The 22,742-nt window shown below is 36.7% G+C and overlaps 1 protein-coding gene across 3 annotated transcripts in view; it reads right to left on the reverse strand.

Annotated features, from left to right (window-relative positions):
- Positions 1–1,122: 1,122 nt before the first annotated feature.
- LOC134527663 (protein lifeguard 1-like) overlaps positions 1,123–22,742 on the reverse strand; it is a 49,821-nt gene continuing 28,201 nt past the window's right edge. For all 3 annotated transcript variants that reach the window (XM_063360538.1, XM_063360537.1, XM_063360539.1), the window contains exons 6-7: positions 10,014–10,163; positions 1,123–6,510 (exon numbers count right to left, since the gene is read on the reverse strand). In XM_063360538.1, coding sequence (XP_063216608.1) covers positions 6,367–6,510; positions 10,014–10,163 — 294 coding nt within the window. In that variant the 3' untranslated portion in view covers positions 1,123–6,366. The remainder of the gene's footprint in view (positions 6,511–10,013; positions 10,164–22,742) is intronic.

Raw genomic sequence — 22,742 nt, forward strand, 5'->3', positions numbered from 1 at the left:
TGTCACTGTCGGGAAACATCTTTCTAAATAGCGGCCCTGCATGATCACTACACGACAGCGCTAAATTATGTTCAACTAAAAAAGATGTAAAATAACATTCTGCTCCTGTAACACTATTATCACTGTTCACAGCAAAATCTAGTTTTTTATTGGAAGCAATACACTTCACGTGTTTGTTGTGTTTTTTATAGCGACATGTTTCACAATGTCTCCTCTTCCACTATGCGAGATAGAAAAATCAGCACGGTACACGCTACAAAACGTGAAATTGCTTCCTTTACGTGACTCGAGTATTGATGGCAACTCGTTACTGTAAGCTTTCGTAAAACTTGTTTTGTAACTTTTACAAACAGTTCTATCAGACAAGTTCACGTTGCTCTAGACGTACAAACACTACAAAGGGAGCAGCGCAAGACGAAAATAAACATTCGACTTCGACACCAACTACTCACTCACTATCGAATATTGAACACGGCGAGAGCATGGTATGTGGCTCGGCTGCGGCAAACAGCACGGCCCGGCTCAGCCAAAGAGCATGAGCTCGGCACGGCCCGGCCGGAGGCGAAACGTAGCCGTGTCAAATATCAGCAACAGGTTCAAATATAACAGTACTGTTACAGTTAACACAAATAAATCATAGTATGTATTTACATAGCTGAACCTCAAAATAAATTTAACCTTAACATCTTACTCACAGTTGCGTTGCCACTAATATTCCCCCTTGCTGATGCAATATAATTATGTAGTTAAAAAATCTCGGGGTCGCGAAAAATCGTGAGGAAACAATATTTTGGCATGAGGGCGTGAGATGGACTTTAAAATCGTGAGCCTCACGCCAAAATCGTGAGAGTTGGCAGGTCTGCATATTATTTCTATTACTCAATGTTTTAGTTGCAGACTTTTGTTTAACTTACTCTTAATAATATATGTAGTAGTATTGTTAAATGTACACATTTGAAGTGTTTCACTCCAAATGTTGAAGCAGTTGATCAATGTAATTGCGCTTGATATGTACTTATTATTACATGTGCTTTAACTTGTAATAACACCATAAAATATTGGCTCTAACAATTATACTTAACTCGTTGAAAGTAAAAATACAAAAAAATGTGCATACCAACATACTGTTACATGAATTTTATTGATTATACAAAATACATCAACATATTCAATATACAATTTTATTTAGTATAGAATGTAAAAAACTTAACCACACATTTCTGCACTACAGCTTTCAACTTATAAATTCTATGAACCTACACAAATCTACACTACAAAATATCAAGTATGTATAATAAGTAGTTTGATTTACTGTGTAAAGACATGCTAATATAATACACATTAACAATTACATCAATAAACCAACCAGATTTAAAAGATTTACCATAACAATGTAAAAGTTTGTCATTTTGTAAAAACCAACAATTAATTAAAACTAGAACATGCATTCTTGTTTTCAAGGCACTGCTTCTAGGCATTATTGCAACACTGCCCCAGTGATGCCAACAGAATGTTTTGAATAATACAGGATGTTTACGAATACTCAGCAGACCATTTTCAGAACCTTTAGATGAAATATTCTTACAACTGTGACGAAGGGTGATTTTTTTTTTGCTGTATAAAAAAGAAAAAATGAGAAATTAGCAAAAGTAATTAAAAATAAGCCCATTATTCACAGAAATGTACCAATTTTTGTTAGACAGCTAAAAAAATTTCACAGATAATTTCTATATGATTTTAGCAGTCTGCAACTACATATAGTTGTGCAATTATATACTGAAGTGAGGCATCAGAAAACTAATGTAACACTGCTGGAAATTTAAATTTCATGGATTCCAGCACATTAGTGTTTATTTTGTAACTTTTCATAACATGTCGACACCTGCAATTACCCACAAAGCAAGCCTCACTTTAAATTCACGCACAATCACATGTGTACATCTATTTGGAATATAGCAACTTAAGTACTATGCTGAAATTATGTAAATATAAATTAAAAATAATTGAAGGAACATTTTATAAGGAAGTAAGACATCCAATTAAGCGTAATGTCGAGACAATAATAAACTACCAAAATATATGATACCACTAAGGGTAAGAGTATTTAACTTTAGCATAAAGTTGAGACAATAATAAACTCACCATACCATTAAGAGTAAGGGTGTATAATTTTAAACAGCTAATGTTGCTTTATCCCTAAATTCTAAATATCGGCACAATACCGGTCACAGATAACTTCGTACCAATTACGCTAGAGACTTAACACCGGACAGCTGTCAACAAATGCAAGAATATGGCAAGTAATCTATGGCGGCAAGGTGTTATCACTACAATAATATTTTACAAATGAATAAATTATTTACTATATTATCTGGTAACAAACATTAGTCTGTTATGAGCAAAGTGTTTCCATTGAACTATGTGGCTCATCTCGTAAGATGTTTGGCCCACACTACAAGAGAAAATAAATTTTTTTATTGTGATAACGGTATCATTAACTGTAAACAAATTTTACAATGTCAATACAGCACACATCTTCTGCCATCTATTGGACTGGTGTATTGTCAAGTTTGTAATAAAATTTTTTTAGAGCTGTCTGGAATTATTCTCTAGCCTAACGTACCTATTATTTGTTTGTACTTATGTCAACTACAATTGTATAAAGTACTAACTGCTTGTAAATAAAGTAAATTATAATAATACCTAATAAATAACCAATGAAAGACAAAAATAATTTTATTTCAGAGGTTTTGAGCACAGTTTGTTGCTTTTTCACAGAACTTACATTACATTTTGATTTCATGCTAGTTCAGAGCAGCCGAACTTAATTGAAATAACAGTATTTCGTTTATATCTCAGGTACTTAGCTGTTAGATATAATAAATATCATGTCAAAAAAAATTAAAATATAATAACTAAAGATTTGAATACGAGTGATAAGCCAGTTTAATCTTCAAACACTCAAATACAGTTAAATTTTTAAAATTAAAGAAAAATATTGGAAGAAATCTAGTATTTACATACAAAAATTCTTGCATTGGCAACTCTAAAATTCACTGGGTTCATTCGTGTTTTTCTTCGTACCTATCCTATATGGCTGTTCCCCAGGCAGGTCCAATTGAAAACTATACAGCAGGGTTTCAAGATGAAATACAAAGTACACATTGGCACAAACAACAAGTATCACTATTCACAGCAGTTGCTTGGGTTGGTGTCTGCAGATGTAGTTTTGTAATAGTCAGTGATGACTTGAACCACAACAAATACAGTGTCTGCGTATTCTTAAAGAAATTGCTCACTGTCTTGAAAGAAGAATTTCCCAGCCTTGCACGGGTTCATATATTTTTGGATGGAAGTGCAGGTCAATTTAAGAACCGTTACATAATTCTGTCTTTGACATATTTTCGGCAAGATTTTGGTGTTGATTGCATTTGGAACTTCTTTACTACATCTCATGGCAAAGGGTGTGTAGACGGTGTAGGAGGGACAGTGAAACGTACAGTCTTCATGGCGTTTAGTCAAGTCACGTCTGTGTTGTACAGTGTGCAGAAGACTTTTTTAACTGTGCTAGGAATGCCTTAAAGGGGATACCTCTTCACATCAGCCAGATTATTTCAGTGTATGAAACTATGTCCTCAAGATGGGTTAATGTTGATCCGGTTCCAAGGCTCCAAAAACTTCACAGCTTCCAACCTGTGACTGAAGGCGTTAGAGTTGCTATAACGTCTCGTGGTGAAAACAGTTTGGTTGTAAACCTGAAAAATGTATCTAATGAGTGTGAAGTTAGTAATGCTCCACAACCAGGCCCATCTGTATCAGTCAGCATAGAGGGCACAGGCAGTATTGAAGTTGGTGACTTTGTATTTGTGCAACTTCATGTAATGGGTTTTGGGATCAAAAGCACTTGCCAGAAAGACTATTTTGCTGAAGTGCTTAGTATTGACATTGAAACTAATAAAGTAGTTTTAAAAAACATGCATCCAAGTGGGAAGATGTGGATCTGGACAAAAAAAAAATGACATTTCAAATGAGGACATTTCTGTTATTGTGAATAAATGTGAACCTCCCAAACGTGTCAATAACCGTGGACAGTTTACATTTAAATACAGTAGAATCTCGTTATAGCGAGCACGGTAATAGCGAGAACACGGCTATAACGAGGTATTTTTGAGGAATTTACGGCGTGATCGCTTGAAGCGCGCTTTTGTTATTTGTCTGCTTTATCTCCACCCCTTTCGCTCGCCACTAGACATCTTGCCGTTGACGCCTGTCACATTCTTCAGCCTTGAAGTCGCCACGTAAGTGCGTGGCTTTAAAAATAGAATCCCGTCCTTTCTTTCTTTTATCAAACTTCCATCGGCACTAGAGCTGTAGCAAACCGTATGTATTCGGTACTGAGTAACGGGTGCGCCATCTAGTAACGAGTAACGAAACGTTACACACGAATGCATCTCGTTACTCGCATTTTTCGTATGTTTTACGCATGCGCGCGCATATTAGATGAATTTACGTTACAAAGAACGAGGTTTGTTTATTAAGTAAAGTATAATTTGGAAATTCGTCGTCCAAGTTTATGTATGTTTTTGTTTTTATAATCGCGTATTTTCACGTTTTTTTTGTTATCTTAAAAGAGATAATATTAAAAAGCCGCTCTAATGAGATTTAATTGTTTCTTGGTTAACAAAAACTATTAATTATCAAATATTGTTAATTGTTTATATTCTATTTATTATTATTTACGCGACGTCATACTGTACGCGTACGCAATACGACTGGATTCGTTGCTGCAACATAACATAGCATGTTATGCGGTATCAGAAGTAACGAGTAACGTAACGATAGTAACGAGTACTAATTGTTATAGTAACGAATACATACGGGTACGCAATTTTTCGTTACTTTTACACCTCTAGTAGGCACTACCGTATTTATTTCCGAATCGCTAGGACAGTTTTCTTGTAACTTTTGTTTCGGTCAGTTGTTGGGGTATCTGTCCGGGAAAGGGGTGGTGATGGTTTGAGTTTAATCACTAATTTATTTTCTTAAAAAGTTGACAGGTTTCTTTAAATGAAAAAAGTATAGTTTTCCAGCGTTGCCGCACTCCTGCTTTTTTGTAAGGAATTAAATTGTCGCGCTACACTAGCACCACCTGTTTACTACATCCCGAACCAACATGGCCGCCAGCAGACAGCCCGCGTCGACAATAGATAGCTGGACAATGCTGCGTCGGCCGCGGGCTGAGATGCTATACTTACGTGGCGTGGTAGGGTATTCCATTCTGGTTATTTTGACGCAATCGGTGATCGCATCCGTACTTATGGGGTATCGTTTTAAAGAGAATTCACACATCTACTCACAAAAATTAAGATTTCGTTAATATAACCTGTTATTTTCCAATTATACAGGTTTAAACACAATATTAATGCTATTTTCGGTTAATTTTTATTTTTTGGGGCCTAAAATTTGTCCAATTCGGTTATAACGAGGACACGGTTATAGCGAGGATCAAACCCGGAACCGTGACACCTCGCTATAACGGGACTCTAGTGTAATTTCTTTTTAGTTTAAAGGATGGTTAAAATAGTTTTTTTTTAGATTTTAAATGAATAAATAATTTTAGAAATTTATCGTCATTAAAATTTTATGTCACAACCATAACACGTTAAAAGTTTTAAAAAAAATATAAAAAAATTAGTTGAACTTGCTTATAGTTCATTTTCAGATAACTTTAATCATTGGAATACACTAAAGTTATTTTTTAAGAATTTCAATTACTTTTTTATCATTTTATTAACAGAGATTTCCAGTTAAATGCACTGTTGTTCAAAAAGAAAGGTATATTTTGTCACACCTGTAACAATTTTCTTTTCGCTCCATGGTACTTTAATAAAGAGTTTGCAGATATTTTAAGTTTTTGGTTTGTGAACATATTTTGCATTGCAGAATGTACAAATTTCAATCACAATTTTTTTTAGTAATACTACTAATAAGGGCTGAAAATACTGTGTAAATTCATGTAAATAAAAAAATCATTTCCATTTGCATTTTCTAAAACATCACAAAAATATTTACAGACTCATCCAGCAGGCAGTGTGTTACCACCCCTTAACACATTCCACACAAAATAGAAGTGTGTTTTACAGAATACATTTTAAAGATATTTACAACTGACAAGCAACCAGTATCTTTATACTTAAGGCATAAGCATAACCAATCTTATAAAATGATTCATTGAATAAACAGCCTCTGGTTTTAAACATCTCAACACAGAAGTATTGGGAGAATAAAACGAAAAACTTTCCTTAAACGACTGCTCACGTAAATGCCAACTAGACACACACACATTTGTGGCACGTCGCTCTTTGTTTACTTGCGCCCCACGAGGCGCAATAGAGCCAAGAATATCTGCATCATGTCCACGTACAGTTGAAGGGCTCCGTAGATGTACTCCTCAGGCGAAAGCTCGATTTTACGCCCACCAACAATCTGCTGTGTATCGTAAACCAAATACTGAAAACAAAAAGAAAGAAAAATCTTTAGTAGCCAAAACACATAATTTTAAGTGTAATTAAGATTTTTTGGACATAAGCCATTGCTGGTTACATGATCATATGAAACCTCTATAATGGACCAAAAATACGAATATGCAAACACACAGAGAGAAAAGCCAAAATCAGCCTATATCAAATGTTAAAAACAAATCAGCACAAAAAATTAAGTTGAAGGGATTAGCCAGAAAAAATATTAAATCACAGACGGACACAATGGGCTAACAATGATGAGACAGTTGTTACAAGAATAGTAAATAAAGACAAAAAAATTATCTTGAACAACACAGTGACCGACGAACCCAACAATGGTACTAAACAAATACTGTGGACAGCACTATGACAACAAAAAGACGCACAGGCGAAAACCAGCAATGCAACAAAACAGATATTCTGGGCACTACAAACAGTCGTTTGTGCCAGAGGACGGGAACATATCTGTTCCAGAAATGTCGCAACTGTTTTATCTTGGGTAGTCTATGTGTTCGTCTGTGTTGTCATTGATGTGATGACCAAAATATCTGTTTTGTCACGTTACTGGGTTCGCCAATGCATCTCTTTGTTGTCGTCGTGTTGTCCTCAGTATTTATTTAGTACCATCATTGGGTTCGCCTGTTTGTAGCCATGTTCTCCAAGGTAGTTTTTGGTCTTTATTTACTGTTATTGCTCCAACTGTCTCGCTGTCGTTAGCCCACTCTGTCCGCCTTTGCTGATATATTTTTGCTGGCTAATTTTCTGAGTTATGTTTTTAACTATTAACATTGGGCATTGGCTGATTTTGGCTTGTTCTCTGTGCATATGAATACTCATCTTTTTGGTCTATTATTGAAGTTTCTATGTCATACAGTGTTACCAGCAATGGCGTATGCCCAAAAAAACCTCTTATATCAATCTTTCATTTTGCAAGATAGAATGTTACGTTCTTACTCTGACTTACATCTTGTCAACAGCAAAGACAGTAGCCACAGTCACACCCAAAACACACTAGGGATGTTGGAACAAGGAATCGGCATGACTTATAGCAAGGAACGAACCGTCCCAGCATTTTGCTGGAGTGATTTCGGGTAACCAGTGGGAAGTGAGATAAAAATGGCCAGACCGCGATTCAAACCCGGGTCCTAAAGGGCAAGAGTCCAGAACAGCGTGTCTGTAACAGCGAGTGGCGTGTGGTGCAGGTTTCGACGGTCTTGTGCTGTTCAAATTAACTCATCGTTTGTAAATACATACGTAAATTTTTTAAATTAACTTTAAAAATTGTTCAAATGCTTAAAGTTAATGTTAATTTATATTTTTTCTACAAACGTGGAACGTTATATGCGGGAAGCATATATAAACACAAACGTTATGAAAGGGAAAAATTAACATAGGGATATTTTTTATGGAAGTGATCAAGGGAATAATTTTTTGAACTTAATAAACAGGAAAACATGTTACGTGGGAACGTTTTAAGTGAGTTTTACTGTATTTAAGGTAAGTACACTAGAGTCTCGTTATAGCGAGGTGTCACGATTCCAGGTTTGATCCTTGCTATAACTGTGTCCTTGCTATAACTGAATTGGACAGATTTTGGCTCCCAAAAAATAAAAATAAACCGAAAATAGCATAAAAATTGTGTTTAAACCTGTATAATTGGAAAATAACAGGTTATATTAACGAAATCTTAATTTCTGTGAGCAGATGTGTGAATTCTCTTTAAAACGATACCCCACAAGTACGGATGCGATCACCGATTGCTTCAAAATAACCACAATACCTTACCACGCCACGTAAGTATAGCATCTCAGCCCGCAATCGATTACTCGACTTGGCCCGCGGTCGACGCAGCATTGTCCTGCTATCTATTGTCGACGCGGGCTGTCTGCTGGCGGCCATGTTGGTTCGGGATGTTGCTAACAGGCGGCGCTAGTGTAGCGCGACAATTTAATTCCTTACAAAAAAGCAGGAGTGCGGCAACGCACGTACGCCTCAAACGAAATAGTCACTGGAAAACTATACTTTTTTTCATTTAAAGTTGTAAACTTTTTTAGAAAATATATTTGGGATTAAACTCAAACCATCACCACCCCCTTCCCGGACAGATACCCCAACAACTGACCGAAACAAAAGTTACAAGAAAACTGTCCTAGCGATTCGGAAATAAATACGATAGTGCCTACTATTTGTCAGATAGTAAAATAAATAACGTGACGTGATTGTAAATGTGTCACGACTGAAATAATTCCAAACAAGTTTACAAATATTTGTGTATTATTAATGCGATCAATTAGCAACAAGTATAAAGACGGCTCTGACTTTTTTGGCCTAACATAGTTATAAACATTGTTATTATTCGTTAATGAAAATGTTCCAACAAATTAATTAAGAGAATTTATATTTAAAAAAGTGCGTCAGAAACGAAACGAAGGGACTGCACTCTTTGTAGCCTAGCAGTTGCATTACACACGCACATATCCCCAGCACGTTCAGCATTCGTTATATTGAGTTCACAGGAATAGAATAATATTAATGAATAGACAACTAACGGATGTTTGATGAAAGAAAGGACGGGATTCTAATTTTAAGCCACGCACTTAGATGGCGACTGCAAGGCTGAAGAATGTGACAGGTGTCAATGGCAAGATGTCTAGTGGCGAGCGAGAGGGGTGGAGATAAAGCAGACAAATAACCAAAGCGCACTTCACGCAATCACACCGTAGCTGTGTTCTAGCTATTACCGTGCTTGCTATAACGTGATTCTCCTGTATTTTCAGGGAATTCTATCCCAATAAATGTACATATCTGCAAAATATTTTAACCCATTTGTCATTTTGTGTTCGACAAATATAAATTTTGTATACATATGTAGGCCTAAAATTTAGGCTACTGTATTAAGTTCGGTAATATTTTTTTAAATTCTTGTTGTTTTACAAATATGTATTTGCTTACAAGATAATGTAACATTTGACCCCCTATTACTTTATTTTTAAAAATTCACAAATACTACATTTTAAAGGTAAATATATAGACTTTCAGAATAAAATACTTTCATTACTAAGTATAAAAGTTAAAGCTTTATGGATGTATTTTATAAGGAGATTCTACTGTATGTGGTTAAAAATAGTGTGTGGCTTAGTTCACGATACCAGCACAAGAAGAGCTAGTTTATGGTAGCCATTACATGCAGATTTTCCATGATTATCGCTCATTACTACATCAAAGACACATAACTGTACTGTAAAAATTGCTTCAAACTAAAGTTTTTGATTATTTCATGGTTTTGCCAATAATGACGGTGCATTTGTAACGTTTTACATGGGGAATGGTGATGCAATGTAAATTATATCAACAAGAAGAATATACAAGTGACCATATGGTGAAATTCAAAGGAGTGCCAACTATTAATTTATCATACTGGAAAATTTGGAAGGCAGGAAATCCTTAGACGGGGTTTAAGAGGAAAAACACAGCATGATGCCTGACAGTTACCATTGAGAATAGCAGTGCAACCAGGCCAGAGTAAACCAGGTTCATGATCATGCTCTGAGCGTATATGGCCACGAAGATGGAGATGATGCCGAATATCAGGATAACCCAAGACGCAACGAATAAGTAAATGCCATATGCTGTAACGTCCCACTGAAACAAAGACAAACCAAACATGATTAAGTACTTCTCCTTTTTAATGGTTCTGCCTACCTGGCTGGGGAGCCATGCACTGGGATAGGGTTTTACATGTTAAATATGGTAACATTTGGTCCCATTTAGCCATGTTCCACAACACATCTTTCAAACAAAAACCATGCAGTGCATATTTTCTGTATGCACAAACGAGAACAGTTCTATAAGAAAAAGAGATAAAAAAGTTAATAAACAGCGTGTGAACACGGAATGCGTTGCTGGTCCTCATGTTCAGACCGCTGCTGCTTGGACAGGGCGGCTCTCTGGCTCCCCTGCCCGCCTTTCTCTGCGCTACAGTCGGTCTCAGTTGTTTTAACGTGTTATGCTACCGTCTCTCCTGCAGCAAACATTTAAAAATACATATTTACTGTACATTACAACGTATCATGCGGTGTAATTGTGCCCACCTTCCATGCACACTTTATTCCTTCTTCCAGTTATGAACAGCATGTGGAATGTTAATAATGTTACGAATGTGAGCAATGCCGGGACACGTGCAGGTGCAGAGCTGGCTGGCAGCTGCCGCAACATGAGATGCACCACGCGCGCCTGGAAGATAACAAGGATTGTCGCTTTCCCCCCTCCTTCCCACCACTCCCCACGCGGCGCCCTGCCTTTGACACGTAACTGACACTGGACAGCTGGGAGTTACGCGAGTCGCCGACACATGTTTCGAGAGATTTCTACCGTCATGTCGGCGCGGAATGACGCGACTGGCCCTGGCCGCTCTCGTGAGTTCTGGAATTGCGCCATGGCCTATATATATGCCCAAGGATGCCGGCCGAGGGGAGTCAGAGGAGTTCAGAGTGAAGTTGGGAGTTTTCCCGCGGCAGAGTTTCCGGGCGATAGAGTGGCGAAGTCCCTGGACGAAGGTTCCAGGGCGAAGAGTTCAGTTCCGGGCGATAGTGTCGCGGGCGCGGGGGTGTTCCAAGCGAGGTGTCGAGTGGGATCTCGGCGAAGGAGAAGTGCGACGGCGGCGGCGGAGTCTTGCGATGGAGGACCACGAGGGGTGCTGCGGCAAGAGTTGCGCTAGAGGTGCGACCCAGCGAGGTGTGTGGTTTGTGAGAAACGAGTGACTGGAGGAAGCAACATTTTTTAAGTACAATTGATTAATTGGCATTTTTAGATTATTAGCTAGTAATATAAATAGTGGCAATTAATAAAACTGTGTGTGATAAAAATCTTTAATTGGGATATCCTTTACGAACCCGCGATAATACGTAACAATACCAATAACTGCTCATATTTTTATAGGACTACACATTTTAGACATTCCTCACGTAAAATAAACTAGCGAACCACATACAGTAACACGTAGTATTCGGGCTTCTTTTCCAGCTTCTTATTTTGCCACCACTGATACCTACTTTTCTACTACCTTCTTTTATTAATTCCACCCAAGTACACGCCTGTATCTTATTGGGAGAGATAAAGGAGAGATGAAAAGAGCAACAGAAGTACTACTGGTTAGACAAGACTTGGCCAGGGCCTGGTTGATAAGCTGGAAGAATTTCCTGTCTTGCATTTATACCCCGTTCCCCTTATCAGCTTTATAAATTTATCTTTAACAGCTAAAAGTGTTTACGAAAGCAAAATGATTATCAGAATTAACGGGAAGAAACATATAGTTCAGTGTACACCTGTACTGTTTCATGAAAGTGAACACTGGCACAATAAGAATACTGCACTGTAATTACAAATCAGGGTGGCCACAAAACTTTGATTTTGAAATTCATGCAGATTTCCAGGTTTTCAAGGAACTAAATTTTGTTTTCCAAGGAATTTGTTTGATGGTGAAACTAGGCAAATTTAAAATGTCAAAATAAAGTTATTTACTAATGACACACGTCCTATACTTATATTCCAACAAAAGACAGATAAACAATTATATTATTGCTTCTGAGATGCCAGAACTTAAAAAAAAATTATACGTTGAATAAAAAAGTTCTCAAACTATATACCAAGCAAAAAAGATTAATATGCATAGCCATGTGCCTCTACTGGCTTATTACTGAAAGATAAGCCACTTATTAAACTATCAGTAAATATTTAAATGGTTTTCACTAGCACTTTTATTTTTTAAGATTCATAGTTTCATTTTGAAATTTAAGCTACTATATCTTACATTTCATTGTTCGCTATAACACTATTAATTGCTGAGAATAAAGATTATAATGGTAGGCAAGAAAACTACACAAAAATTTGTTACTCTCCTGCTCTAGTCAATACAGATCCCAAGTTTTTTTAAAATAAATATTGGCTATGTACATTTTCATTTGCTCATTGAAATACTTGCATATTTTTATTTGTGAATGGAATCTTTCATAAAATAAACATTGCCATTTTATGAATAAAAATTTTTAATAGGTAGACTTATAAATTCTAACAAAAATTCATAATTAAATATAACATAATAAAAAAATAAAAGAGTGAAAAATATGTGAAAGCAACCCTCTTCTTTATGCTCTCAAACACATTTTCAGCCAGCCAAAGTTTGTGAGTGAGCATGTTTTAACAACATACTTTGCTCGTTAATATGTTTTATTTAATGTAATACTATATATGTTCAGTGAACCTGAATAGTGTTTACTGCACCTTTGTACATTAGATAAACCTTTGATTTGGCATATTTCATTCATGACATCACAAAACAATGGTGAATGGAATCCATACATCCTTCCAGCCAGCTGACGACCCCAAATATTAAAGTTGGCCATCTCGACACGTACAGAATGACGTCACGTTCAATACAATTCCAGAATCAGGTAGGGTCATGTCTGAGGACCACCTAATTGTACCAGGGCTTTAAATTGTTTTAGGCTGACAGAAAGAAGATTAACTCTTACATATAAAAGGTAATAAAATATTTTTTATGAGTATTGATAGAGCCAGTTAAGAATGCAATTAACGATTTATAATAGAAAATAAATTTACTTGCAAAACCGTAATATAACATAATTGACATATGAGAGAGGATAAACGTCTCAACTTGATCATCACGCACAGAAATACGAATAACTCTTCGGAACAGCATTTTGGCAAAATTACATTTTTCACAAACTACAGCTATGTTCCAATGAAGTAACTTGTCTGTAATATAAATAAATAAATAAATAAATATATATATATACACACACACACTTCTACAACCAAGCAATAACACCACCGCCATATTGAAGATGCAAATTCCAATTTTCAATACGCCTGTGGTCGAGTTAATCAAAGTTGACAAAACCACATTATGCAGAACTGCCACCAATTAGCAAACTGTAAAAAGTAAAAACTATTACTTTTTTTGTTAGTTTGAAATGAAATTCTTATATCATCAAAAGTCAGGGTTTGACATAACCTGTAAAACTAGCAGACATATTTTTTGTGAGATATATATATATGAAATTCCCGGCGACAAAAAGTAATTTAAGCATAATTCTAGTTTTTCCAGATGATGAAAATTCATGCGTATTTCCCACTTTTCCTGAAATTCAAGGCTGGTGGCCACCCTGCAAACACATTCATTAAGTTGGAAATTACACTTTGTGCCTACAAATCAGCGTAACTTATACAGCAGATATGAGGAACATGAAATGTGTTAAGATAATGCTATTGTGTGCCAGAGATTTGCCGTAGGGGAAGGAATTTACTACTTTTCATTTATTCTCTCATGCTGCATACAGTTGTGGTTGCTATGCGTCACGTGCCAGAAATGTTGGAATGCGAGATACAGGTAGGTATAGTTCATTAGCCGTGAAATACATATTTTTATGGCCCTGCATGTGGCGGCGTACTGGTTCGAGGTTATTGTTGTGCACCGCGCCACGGGAGTATAATCGCAAGGAAATGGCGTTCTTACAATTATGTATTATTTTAATTACTAGTGTAAATCAGTATATTTAAACAGTGTTGTATGAGTATTGTTTTAGCTGTGTAACAAAATATTTATTGCTGGTATGATACTTTTCACGCTTTAGTTTGACATTGGTAATTATTTGTCATGAGTTATTATTTAATCAAACAAATCACACACTGTATTATAGTTATGAGCTGTAATGCCCCTCGTGCCCAAAAACTATATTATTTTAAATTAATTAATAACACCTTGTAAACTGCTGGGCAAACTATTAAGGAAATTAAAGTTAATTACCAGAGGGGACATGAGGCCAGGCGGTGAACAACACAAAATTTACACTCACTGCACACTAGTAACTTGGGAGTTCGTGGATCGTTATGTAGATAAAGGTAATTGATAAATAAATACCCTATATAAATAATTTGGTCTATAGGTTTTCCTGGTTTATTATTAAGAGGTTTTGTTTTTAGCATTATTTCGACATGATAATAAAGATCTTAGTAATTAACAAAGTTAAGGGGGCGCCCCTACATTATTTAAAACAATACATATTACACCTTAACAAACAAATGATAACATTAACAAAATTTCAAGTATAGCACCAAAATTTGATTCTCCTTCATGTTCCTGAGGATTACGTTCTTAAAGCACTGCTCGCTGGTATCTTATTAATGAATTTAGTTCCTTCTATGCAAGTGGAATATATATATATATAGCTCATATCACCCGGGTCTTTCCAGGATGACGTCGAACCGAGAGGAAAACTCTTCTAAAGGGGGAAATCAGCTGGAGGTCCCGAAGATCAATGCGGGGAGCAATTTCTCTCCCCAGAAACTCGGACCCTGTCTGAAACACATGTCAAATTCAAAACGAATTAGACCTGCGTCCAGACAGTCATACACAGTCGGCACGAAAGGCCAACAAACGGGAATTTGGGAAAAAAAAGGCTGGATTACTCACCAAACAGGGTGTGGAATCAGGGCTCGCGAGGTGTTTCGCGCCGACATGAGGATGGCACGTACCGAGAATTCGTGGATGCGCGGGAGAAACTAAATATTTAGGTAAATAAAAAAAAATAAAATTTAACTACACATGACTTTTTCTAAATACAACATCTGACTGACTATTGTACCACTGGGATCACATCCCAAAGCAAGCTGACTACATTCTTGTGCACACGAATTCGCCGTTGCCGCGAAAAGCCTCTTAGCACAGAGGACGCCGAGAAGACGTGGTCAGTAGCCGAGGTCGGAGAACTAAGTGCCGGCGATGGCAGTCAAAGCTTCTAATTAAATCGGGCGCTCAGCCCTAAGAAAAAAGGGGGGAAGGTTCGGCTCAGGGCCGAAAACATGCGGAGGTGCCCGAGGCGGGCGTGACAACAACACGACATGCGCGCTCTCTACCGGCGGTAACAGGAAGGCAACAAACAATAGACTTCTACAGGCCGCGTGAAGGAAGCATAGGGCCATAGGGCACCGCGGCGCTGCTTTCTAGCGGCGTAACGGGGAACTAACTGAGGCGGTGAGCTGACTTGCCACCAGGTGTCATGAGGGTGAGCTCTGCACGCTGGCAACCAGGCCCGTGGTTACTTTTTTCGCCGCTAGATGTCGTGGACGTCTCTGTCGGACCAGGGAGAAGGTCCTTGAATTAGGCCATCGTCTTGGCTAAGTTCACGTTAGGTCACTGCTCCCGACTTGATTTCTCAGAACTAAGGTGAGGTGGAGAGAGAGGAAGGGGGGACAGAAATAGCCACTTCGCTGGGAACACAGGTCCACTGGAGCCCCATTCGTGACGAGACTTGCTATTCTCAGCAGGCCTCTAAGAAGTAGCAGCTTGCAGCCCACAAGCTGCTCTTTGCAATTTTGGTCATGAAGAGAAAATAATATTACAAACTCGGGACGTGACTGCAGGCGAGAGAAATTTCATCCGGGCTGCCCACGTCCACATTAGACAGCAAAATATTAGATAGGCCCCCTGAGAAAAGGGGCTTCGGTCCACTGGCACAAAGTTTAAACACGTGGCGTACACTGGCCTAACAAAAAGTAAATCACCCCCTTAACAACCAGATAAATTAAAAAAAAAATAAGATTTCCAAAAAAGTTTTAAAATTATAGAAAAATTAAAAAAGGTGACGAAATGCCTAATTTCCGTCACATATCCCACGAGCGTGAAAATATTTCGAGTCCAACAGAGAATATGCTAGTTAAAAGAAATTCAAACAAATATCGTGCGTGGAATATTATTAATTTATACTATCTGAAACAATTATTTTCAATATGGTCTCGTGACCGTGTGGTTAGCGTGGATGACTTCCATTTCAAAGGTTATCGGTTCGAATCTGGCAACTGTGAATTTTTTTTTGTACTTGTAAAAATAAATACGGCGCACGCAACATTTCAAAAGATAGAAAAATTAAAAAACATTTCTTTCTCAAAGAATATAATATTTTTAATGCCTAAATGGTTTGTTTGCAAAAACCTATTACGGCTTAGTTTTGTTATGACGTCTAGTTAAACTATCGTCCGTAAACCGACTTTACAGACAACCAATTTTTTTTTGTTTAAAATTTTAATGTCTTATACCGTAACAAATTATACCGTTTATTTATTAATGGTAAATGGCTGTCACATGGGGCTTAAAGATATTATTTTTACCGGGAATGGACTATACTATCGAACAAGGAGGGAGATATAGAAGTGCGATTCTTACAGTGGAAACTGAAACCATGTTTCACGTGACGTGTGATGCTATCTGTTGGGTGGGCCCATACTACTACTACATATAATAATAATAAAAAAATAAAATCTCAGGGTAGAGTTTCTAATTCTAATACAAAGTTTTAGGTTAATAATGTTAATTTATCTCTTCATGACTAATTGTCTAGTATAAGTGATTTCAACTGTGAAAAAAATACTAAAAGCGTTTTGTATTAAAAATCATGTAATATATGAATGAGAAGGAGATGAAAAAATGTCTGGTATCCCACACCACAAAATATGTGGGTACCAAAATAGAGTAAAGTAATTTTAACTGGTTTGTTTGCCTGATAACAGCTTATGCATTACTTCTCACAATCAATGAGCTTTGTTAGCTTTATATCAAGAAAGCTACTAACTTGAAGGTGGAAACAAAACAGGATGGCCACACCAAATCTGAAATAAAATTCTCTGACTTTTCCGATTTTCCCTGACCAGAATCTAATTTTCTCTAACTCTATTTCGCACTTTTACGCTACTTCACCTATAAAAATTAATCAGCATTCTTTTTTCAAACTGCAAGTATTCAACAGACAAATGAGTAAACAAAGATTAAACTTAATTTTATTCACGTTAGGGCAATATAAATGTGATAATATGTATGTCTATTTGTTTACTATCAACATACAAAACTCATCGAAAGTAAAAACAATTATGAGATTATGTAAGTAATCCAAATGAATTTTTAGCAGACAATTAAATTACCAAAATAAAACGCACAAATTCTGAAGGAAAGCCACTTCCCACAAAAATTATACAGTAGAATCTCACTGCTAAGTACTTACAGGGACCCCAAGATTTTGTACTTAGTACTGAAAAAAAAAAACATATCATCTTTACAAAGAGAAAAATCATAAAATAAATCATAAATAGCATTATTATAAGATACAAAATTATCATTTGGTGAACATATGACATCAGTTTAAACATTGGTGTTTATTTATTTTTAAAAAAAATAATCTGTTATTTCAGTTTGCTTGTGAGTTTAAATGGTGCTGCTCTGTTGAATAAATTTTTTTTTGTCATAGAAAGATTTTCTGATCTCCTTAGGAATATTTTCCTATTTAGAGATGAATTTTTTCAGTTTTTCTAAGCTCAGAATAGCTTCCGTAGCTATCACAGGTGGCTCCTCACAGTCAGAATCATCATCTGATTCAGCTTTTGATGCATGACTTCACTAATGATATCGCTGACAGTCAACACTGGTGTTGTTTCAATTTTATTATCCACAGACACATAGTCTGTGAATGAAACAGCATCAAACTACATGGAGGCTGACACTTCTTGCCATACTTCAGGTCAATGTAATTGCTTTTGCATGTTTGTGCTGTAGTGTGGCTTGCAACCTGGTCTGATGAAGTTGCAGTAGGCTCATCAGCATTACAGTTTACAATGCCAGACTTTCTCCAGCAGTTGGCAATAGTTTCTTGTTGAACATTCCACCATCCACCTGTGATCATCTAAATCACCTGATGAACATTGATGTTGGTGGGCACTTTCAACCTAATGTTTATGAGCAACCTCTCAACAAGGCATTTTTAAAAATTTACCTTAGCATTCTGAATAATGCCTTGATCAAGGGGCTGCAACTGAGATGTGCAGTTCGGTGGCAGAAACATCAGTTTGATGTTTTCAATTTGAATCAACACTGTGTGCTGCGCAGTTGACTATTAATGAAAAAAAAATTTCTTCCTTCTTTTTTCATATCCTTATTGGTTTTCAACAGCCAATTTGAGAAGGGTTCTCCCTTGAAGCACCTGGGAGTCTTGTGTTTACCAATGATTAATGGCCTCAAATTTTTTTTTTTCCTGTGGCATTGCAACAGAACAACACAGACAACCTTTCCTTTGCTTTTTTTTCTTCAGTGCATTTTTCACCTTTACATGCCATTGTCCTGTTAGGCAGAAGCTTGTAAAAAAAAAAGGCAGTTTCATCAGCATTAAAATATTGTCTAATGAGTATGACTTAAAAATACTCTCCAGCTTTTCTTCTTTCCACTGGCTTGCTGCCTCTGAGACTGCATCTTTATCCTCCCCACACACAACCTTCCATGATATACCATGTCGTTCCCGGAAGCGGTGCAACAACCCTGAACTGGCTTGGAAGTCTTTGATGTTCATAAGCCATGCAAACTGTTTTGCTTTAGCTTGTAACATTTGGCCAGTTACTGAAACATTTTTTGATTGTACTTCTTTCAACCATTTGTTAAAAGCGTCTTCCAAATCTTGGTGATTTTCGGAACGAAGCCTTTTGCGGTCACAACCAAACAATTTTTGCCCCGTCTTTAACAATCGTATTTATGGCCATCACAGCAGTGCCATATGTCTTCGCAACTGTGACTTGCTTTTTTCCTTTTGTCCAGTTCTTTGAGCATTTACACTTATTCCTTAGGCATGAAATTCTTTAGTTTCTTTTTATCTCCAGGATCACTCATTTTTGTAGCACAAATACAATGAGGGTCTAAAAAACTTAACTTAAAAATAAATTCAAAACAATAACAATCATGGCACAGACTTCTAACAATACATTAGCGTGACACTTTCCTCTGAATTAATACACTTTTCTCTTGAACTTCAGAGTTTTGATGTATTGAATGGTGTTGTGTTGTTCATGTCGCATATAGTACGTTAATCTATGATAGTGCGTGCAAAAGTTTTTTTTTTTAAAGGTTTGAGAGGTTACAAATTACATTGCGGTGGTATGGTTTATTTCTGTTTGTTTGTTGTATTACATTAATCATTTATTTAGAAATTTATTTACCAGTTTAAGTAAATTTTGGAGTAGCAATACCAAGCTAGTATTGAAATTTATACATTATAGTGAAAATAATGCTACTTTAAACTGAAACAATTTTGCATTGAAAATATATGATTTCCAGCGCAGATTAAAAAAAAAGTTACAGTGAAAAATACGGTCTAGTGAGGTACGTTGTACCAGTATTCTACTGTAATAACAATTCCATTATGAATTTTTTTTAAATTCCTGACATGTTTTCCAATTAATAACTAAGAGGACATTGTGATACTACAAGTAGTTTAGGTATCAGTAATTGGTCATTTTAAAGAGTGGTTATGTTAAGTACATTAAACAAGAGTAAAATTGTAAGAATGGTTGGTTAGTATTTAGGTTAGGTTAGCTTCATTAAAAACACTTGATAGTGTGGATGGTTGTTTAGGTTAGGGTACCTACTTTAGATTTACGTACTATTAAATTACGTTAACCGTTGGTTATCTTCATTAAAAACAGTAAAGATGTTTGAGTTTTAGTAAGCTATATTATATTGGTAATTCCTAATCAATTGTTCAAACAATATCTCATGATTTTTAATGTAGCTAAACTAACTTAACTGATATTTTTTACAATATTACAGTATTTGTAATATGTAACCTAACCTCACCCTTGCAAGAATACTGTTTAAAGTTTCAATAATTCCATTAAAATTCTTGAAGTAAATTGTAAATACACATTCCTACAGGTATTAGGCAGAAAATATTTTATTTATGGATTAACTGTGAATGATATGTTTACCTTTAAGAGGGAAAAAAAAAAATGTTCATTAATGAAAAATAATGAGTACCGTGCCGACAGAAGATGTTTTGTTTAATGCAGTGAAGTTTGGCCACAATCTTATTTTTTTCCCTTCTGTCACGTATAGGTTGACTTTCTTACAGTAACACATCTATTTTTCCCACAAATATATGCACTTTCAAACCTCATGCAAGATGTCCTTTGTCATTTAACCAACAGCAGGTTACCAACAATGGAGTGTGAAAGAACTTTAGCTATATAGGGTTGTCAAGTTCTGAAAAAACCATGCACCATGCATTTAAACACACATTAAATTCACGTGGATTATTGGATAAATATGGTAATATGCAAACACAATAATGAAAATGATACAGCTAACTCATGTTTTTATAATGAATAGCCATTGAAGACACCATTACAATAATGAAATAAGACTATCTCAAAAAATTCCTGACTTTTCCAGGTTTTCTCTGACTTGTTCCGAATTGCCTGACTTTTGCCGGTTTTCCCGGTCTGTGGCCAACCAGCAATTAAGAGTTTCTGCCCCATGTACTATACAACACTGTGTAGTGTTCTGGCTTTCGTTGCTGACTTCAAAGAGGAAGGAGAGGGAGGGGGAAAGATGTTGACAGTTTCATACATCAAAGGTTGTATGAAGGGAGGGAATGTTGGAATGTTAAAAGGGAAGACAAAGATTGTTTGTGTCTCTGAGAGGGATGAGATTGAAGAATATTGACATTGTTCCGGCCTGCGGCCTTTTTAGCCCGATATGTCACCACCCTCCTACCCCTCTTTCTTCTGTCCCGTACATTCGAATCTCCCGCGGCCGACGTGTGCATGTATGAACGCCCTGCAAAAGGCAGAGTCGAGTCAGTGCCTCGTTCCCTTCCATTTAATATTTATGTATTATTATTGTATACCTTTAATTATCCCTAGTGTTGTGTGTGTAAGTTTCAGGCCATAATACTGTATTTCATTTGTTTTCCTTTCGGCAGAAATGCTAAAGGACCGCTACAGACTCAAACTTGCCAAAGGCCATCCAGTAACTGTAAACTTTATTTAATTATTTCTTGTGTAATTTAATTACTAAGTGGTTGCGGTGCATGAACCGCCAGGGTAAAATGTAAAAGGGTTTGTGGTGATTTAATTGGTTTTATTAAATATACCATGGTGCGGTATGGCTCGGAATAATGGTACTATCCGTCTTGGCGTGCAACGTCGTTGTCCTGCCACCCCGGCGGCCATCGCTCACCCCAGTCGTTTCGCATCACCACCCGAGGTAGGACGCGCTCTGCACTCCAAGGACTTCAACTTCGCTATACTGACCCGGTAATTCTGTTCTTTGTAATTCTTCTTAATCGTTTTCGCTATCCTCGGAGCCTACCTCGGGGGTCAGCTGTTTCACTAATAACGTTGTAATTCATAAGGAATTCAGAAATTACCACGAACGTAACGTCTGAACACGTAGTGGCCGGACAGCCTGTAAACCGATCGCGCCACAAGGCTTTTAAACAGTTTAAACCCTATTTTGTAGTTTTTTATGTAACACGCTCAAGCGGGAATTGTACCGGGTAGACTAAACTAAATCACAACGTTATCGAACTTGTCTTTTTTCTGTTTGACCACGTGTGCACTCCAGGATGGTGTGTGGGACGCCATAAAGAGCCCACGACGTTATTACATAGCATGCCCGTTTCTGAGAGCGGGTCCTGGTCAATTATTCGGTAGGTAGTGTACGGGGGTCGAGTCATGTCCCCACACGGGCGACATCACGCCCAGAGTTAAGAGTCTCATCTGGGTCCGTGCACCTTAGACACGGTGGCACCCTTCTTATTTAACGTTTCTCTAACGCTCCAACGACCTCCGGCGACATCAATATAAACTAGGGAGGGGGAGGTAATCCATACGTCATGATGATGCCACTGCTGCAGCCTAGCCAGATGAGTTTTTCGCATTCCTACTTACGTCGCAGAAGCTATAGCTACTGTAATTTTAAATGGAATATCAAAATATTTTTTGTTCTTCTTAAAGGAATATTGCTGAGAGTATTAAAATTCAAACAAAATATTAGCTGTGCATTAAAATTTTTTCTGATTATTTATATTTGGTGTCAAAATTTATGATCTGGTGATGGTCAGTGAGAATGCATTCGTAAAATGCTGCTTTGTTAAATCTGGGGTTCGTAAAATTGGGGTTCTAGTGCACATTTCATATTTCCAGTTAAATTACAATGACAGACATCACTATTCCTATTAAACTTCAACATGTAGAGTTGATAATTAGTCTGTCTGACACTTTTTAAAAATTTTATTAAAATTTTTTTACAATGAAGTTTTTATTCCTACTGTACACGGTTATAAAGCTAAAAAATTAATTTTTTCTAATCTCTATAGTGATTCACATCTC

This window comes from Bacillus rossius, chromosome 1, assembly GCF_032445375.1.
Source record: "Bacillus rossius redtenbacheri isolate Brsri chromosome 1, Brsri_v3, whole genome shotgun sequence".
NCBI lineage: Eukaryota > Metazoa > Arthropoda > Insecta > Phasmatodea > Bacillidae > Bacillus > Bacillus rossius.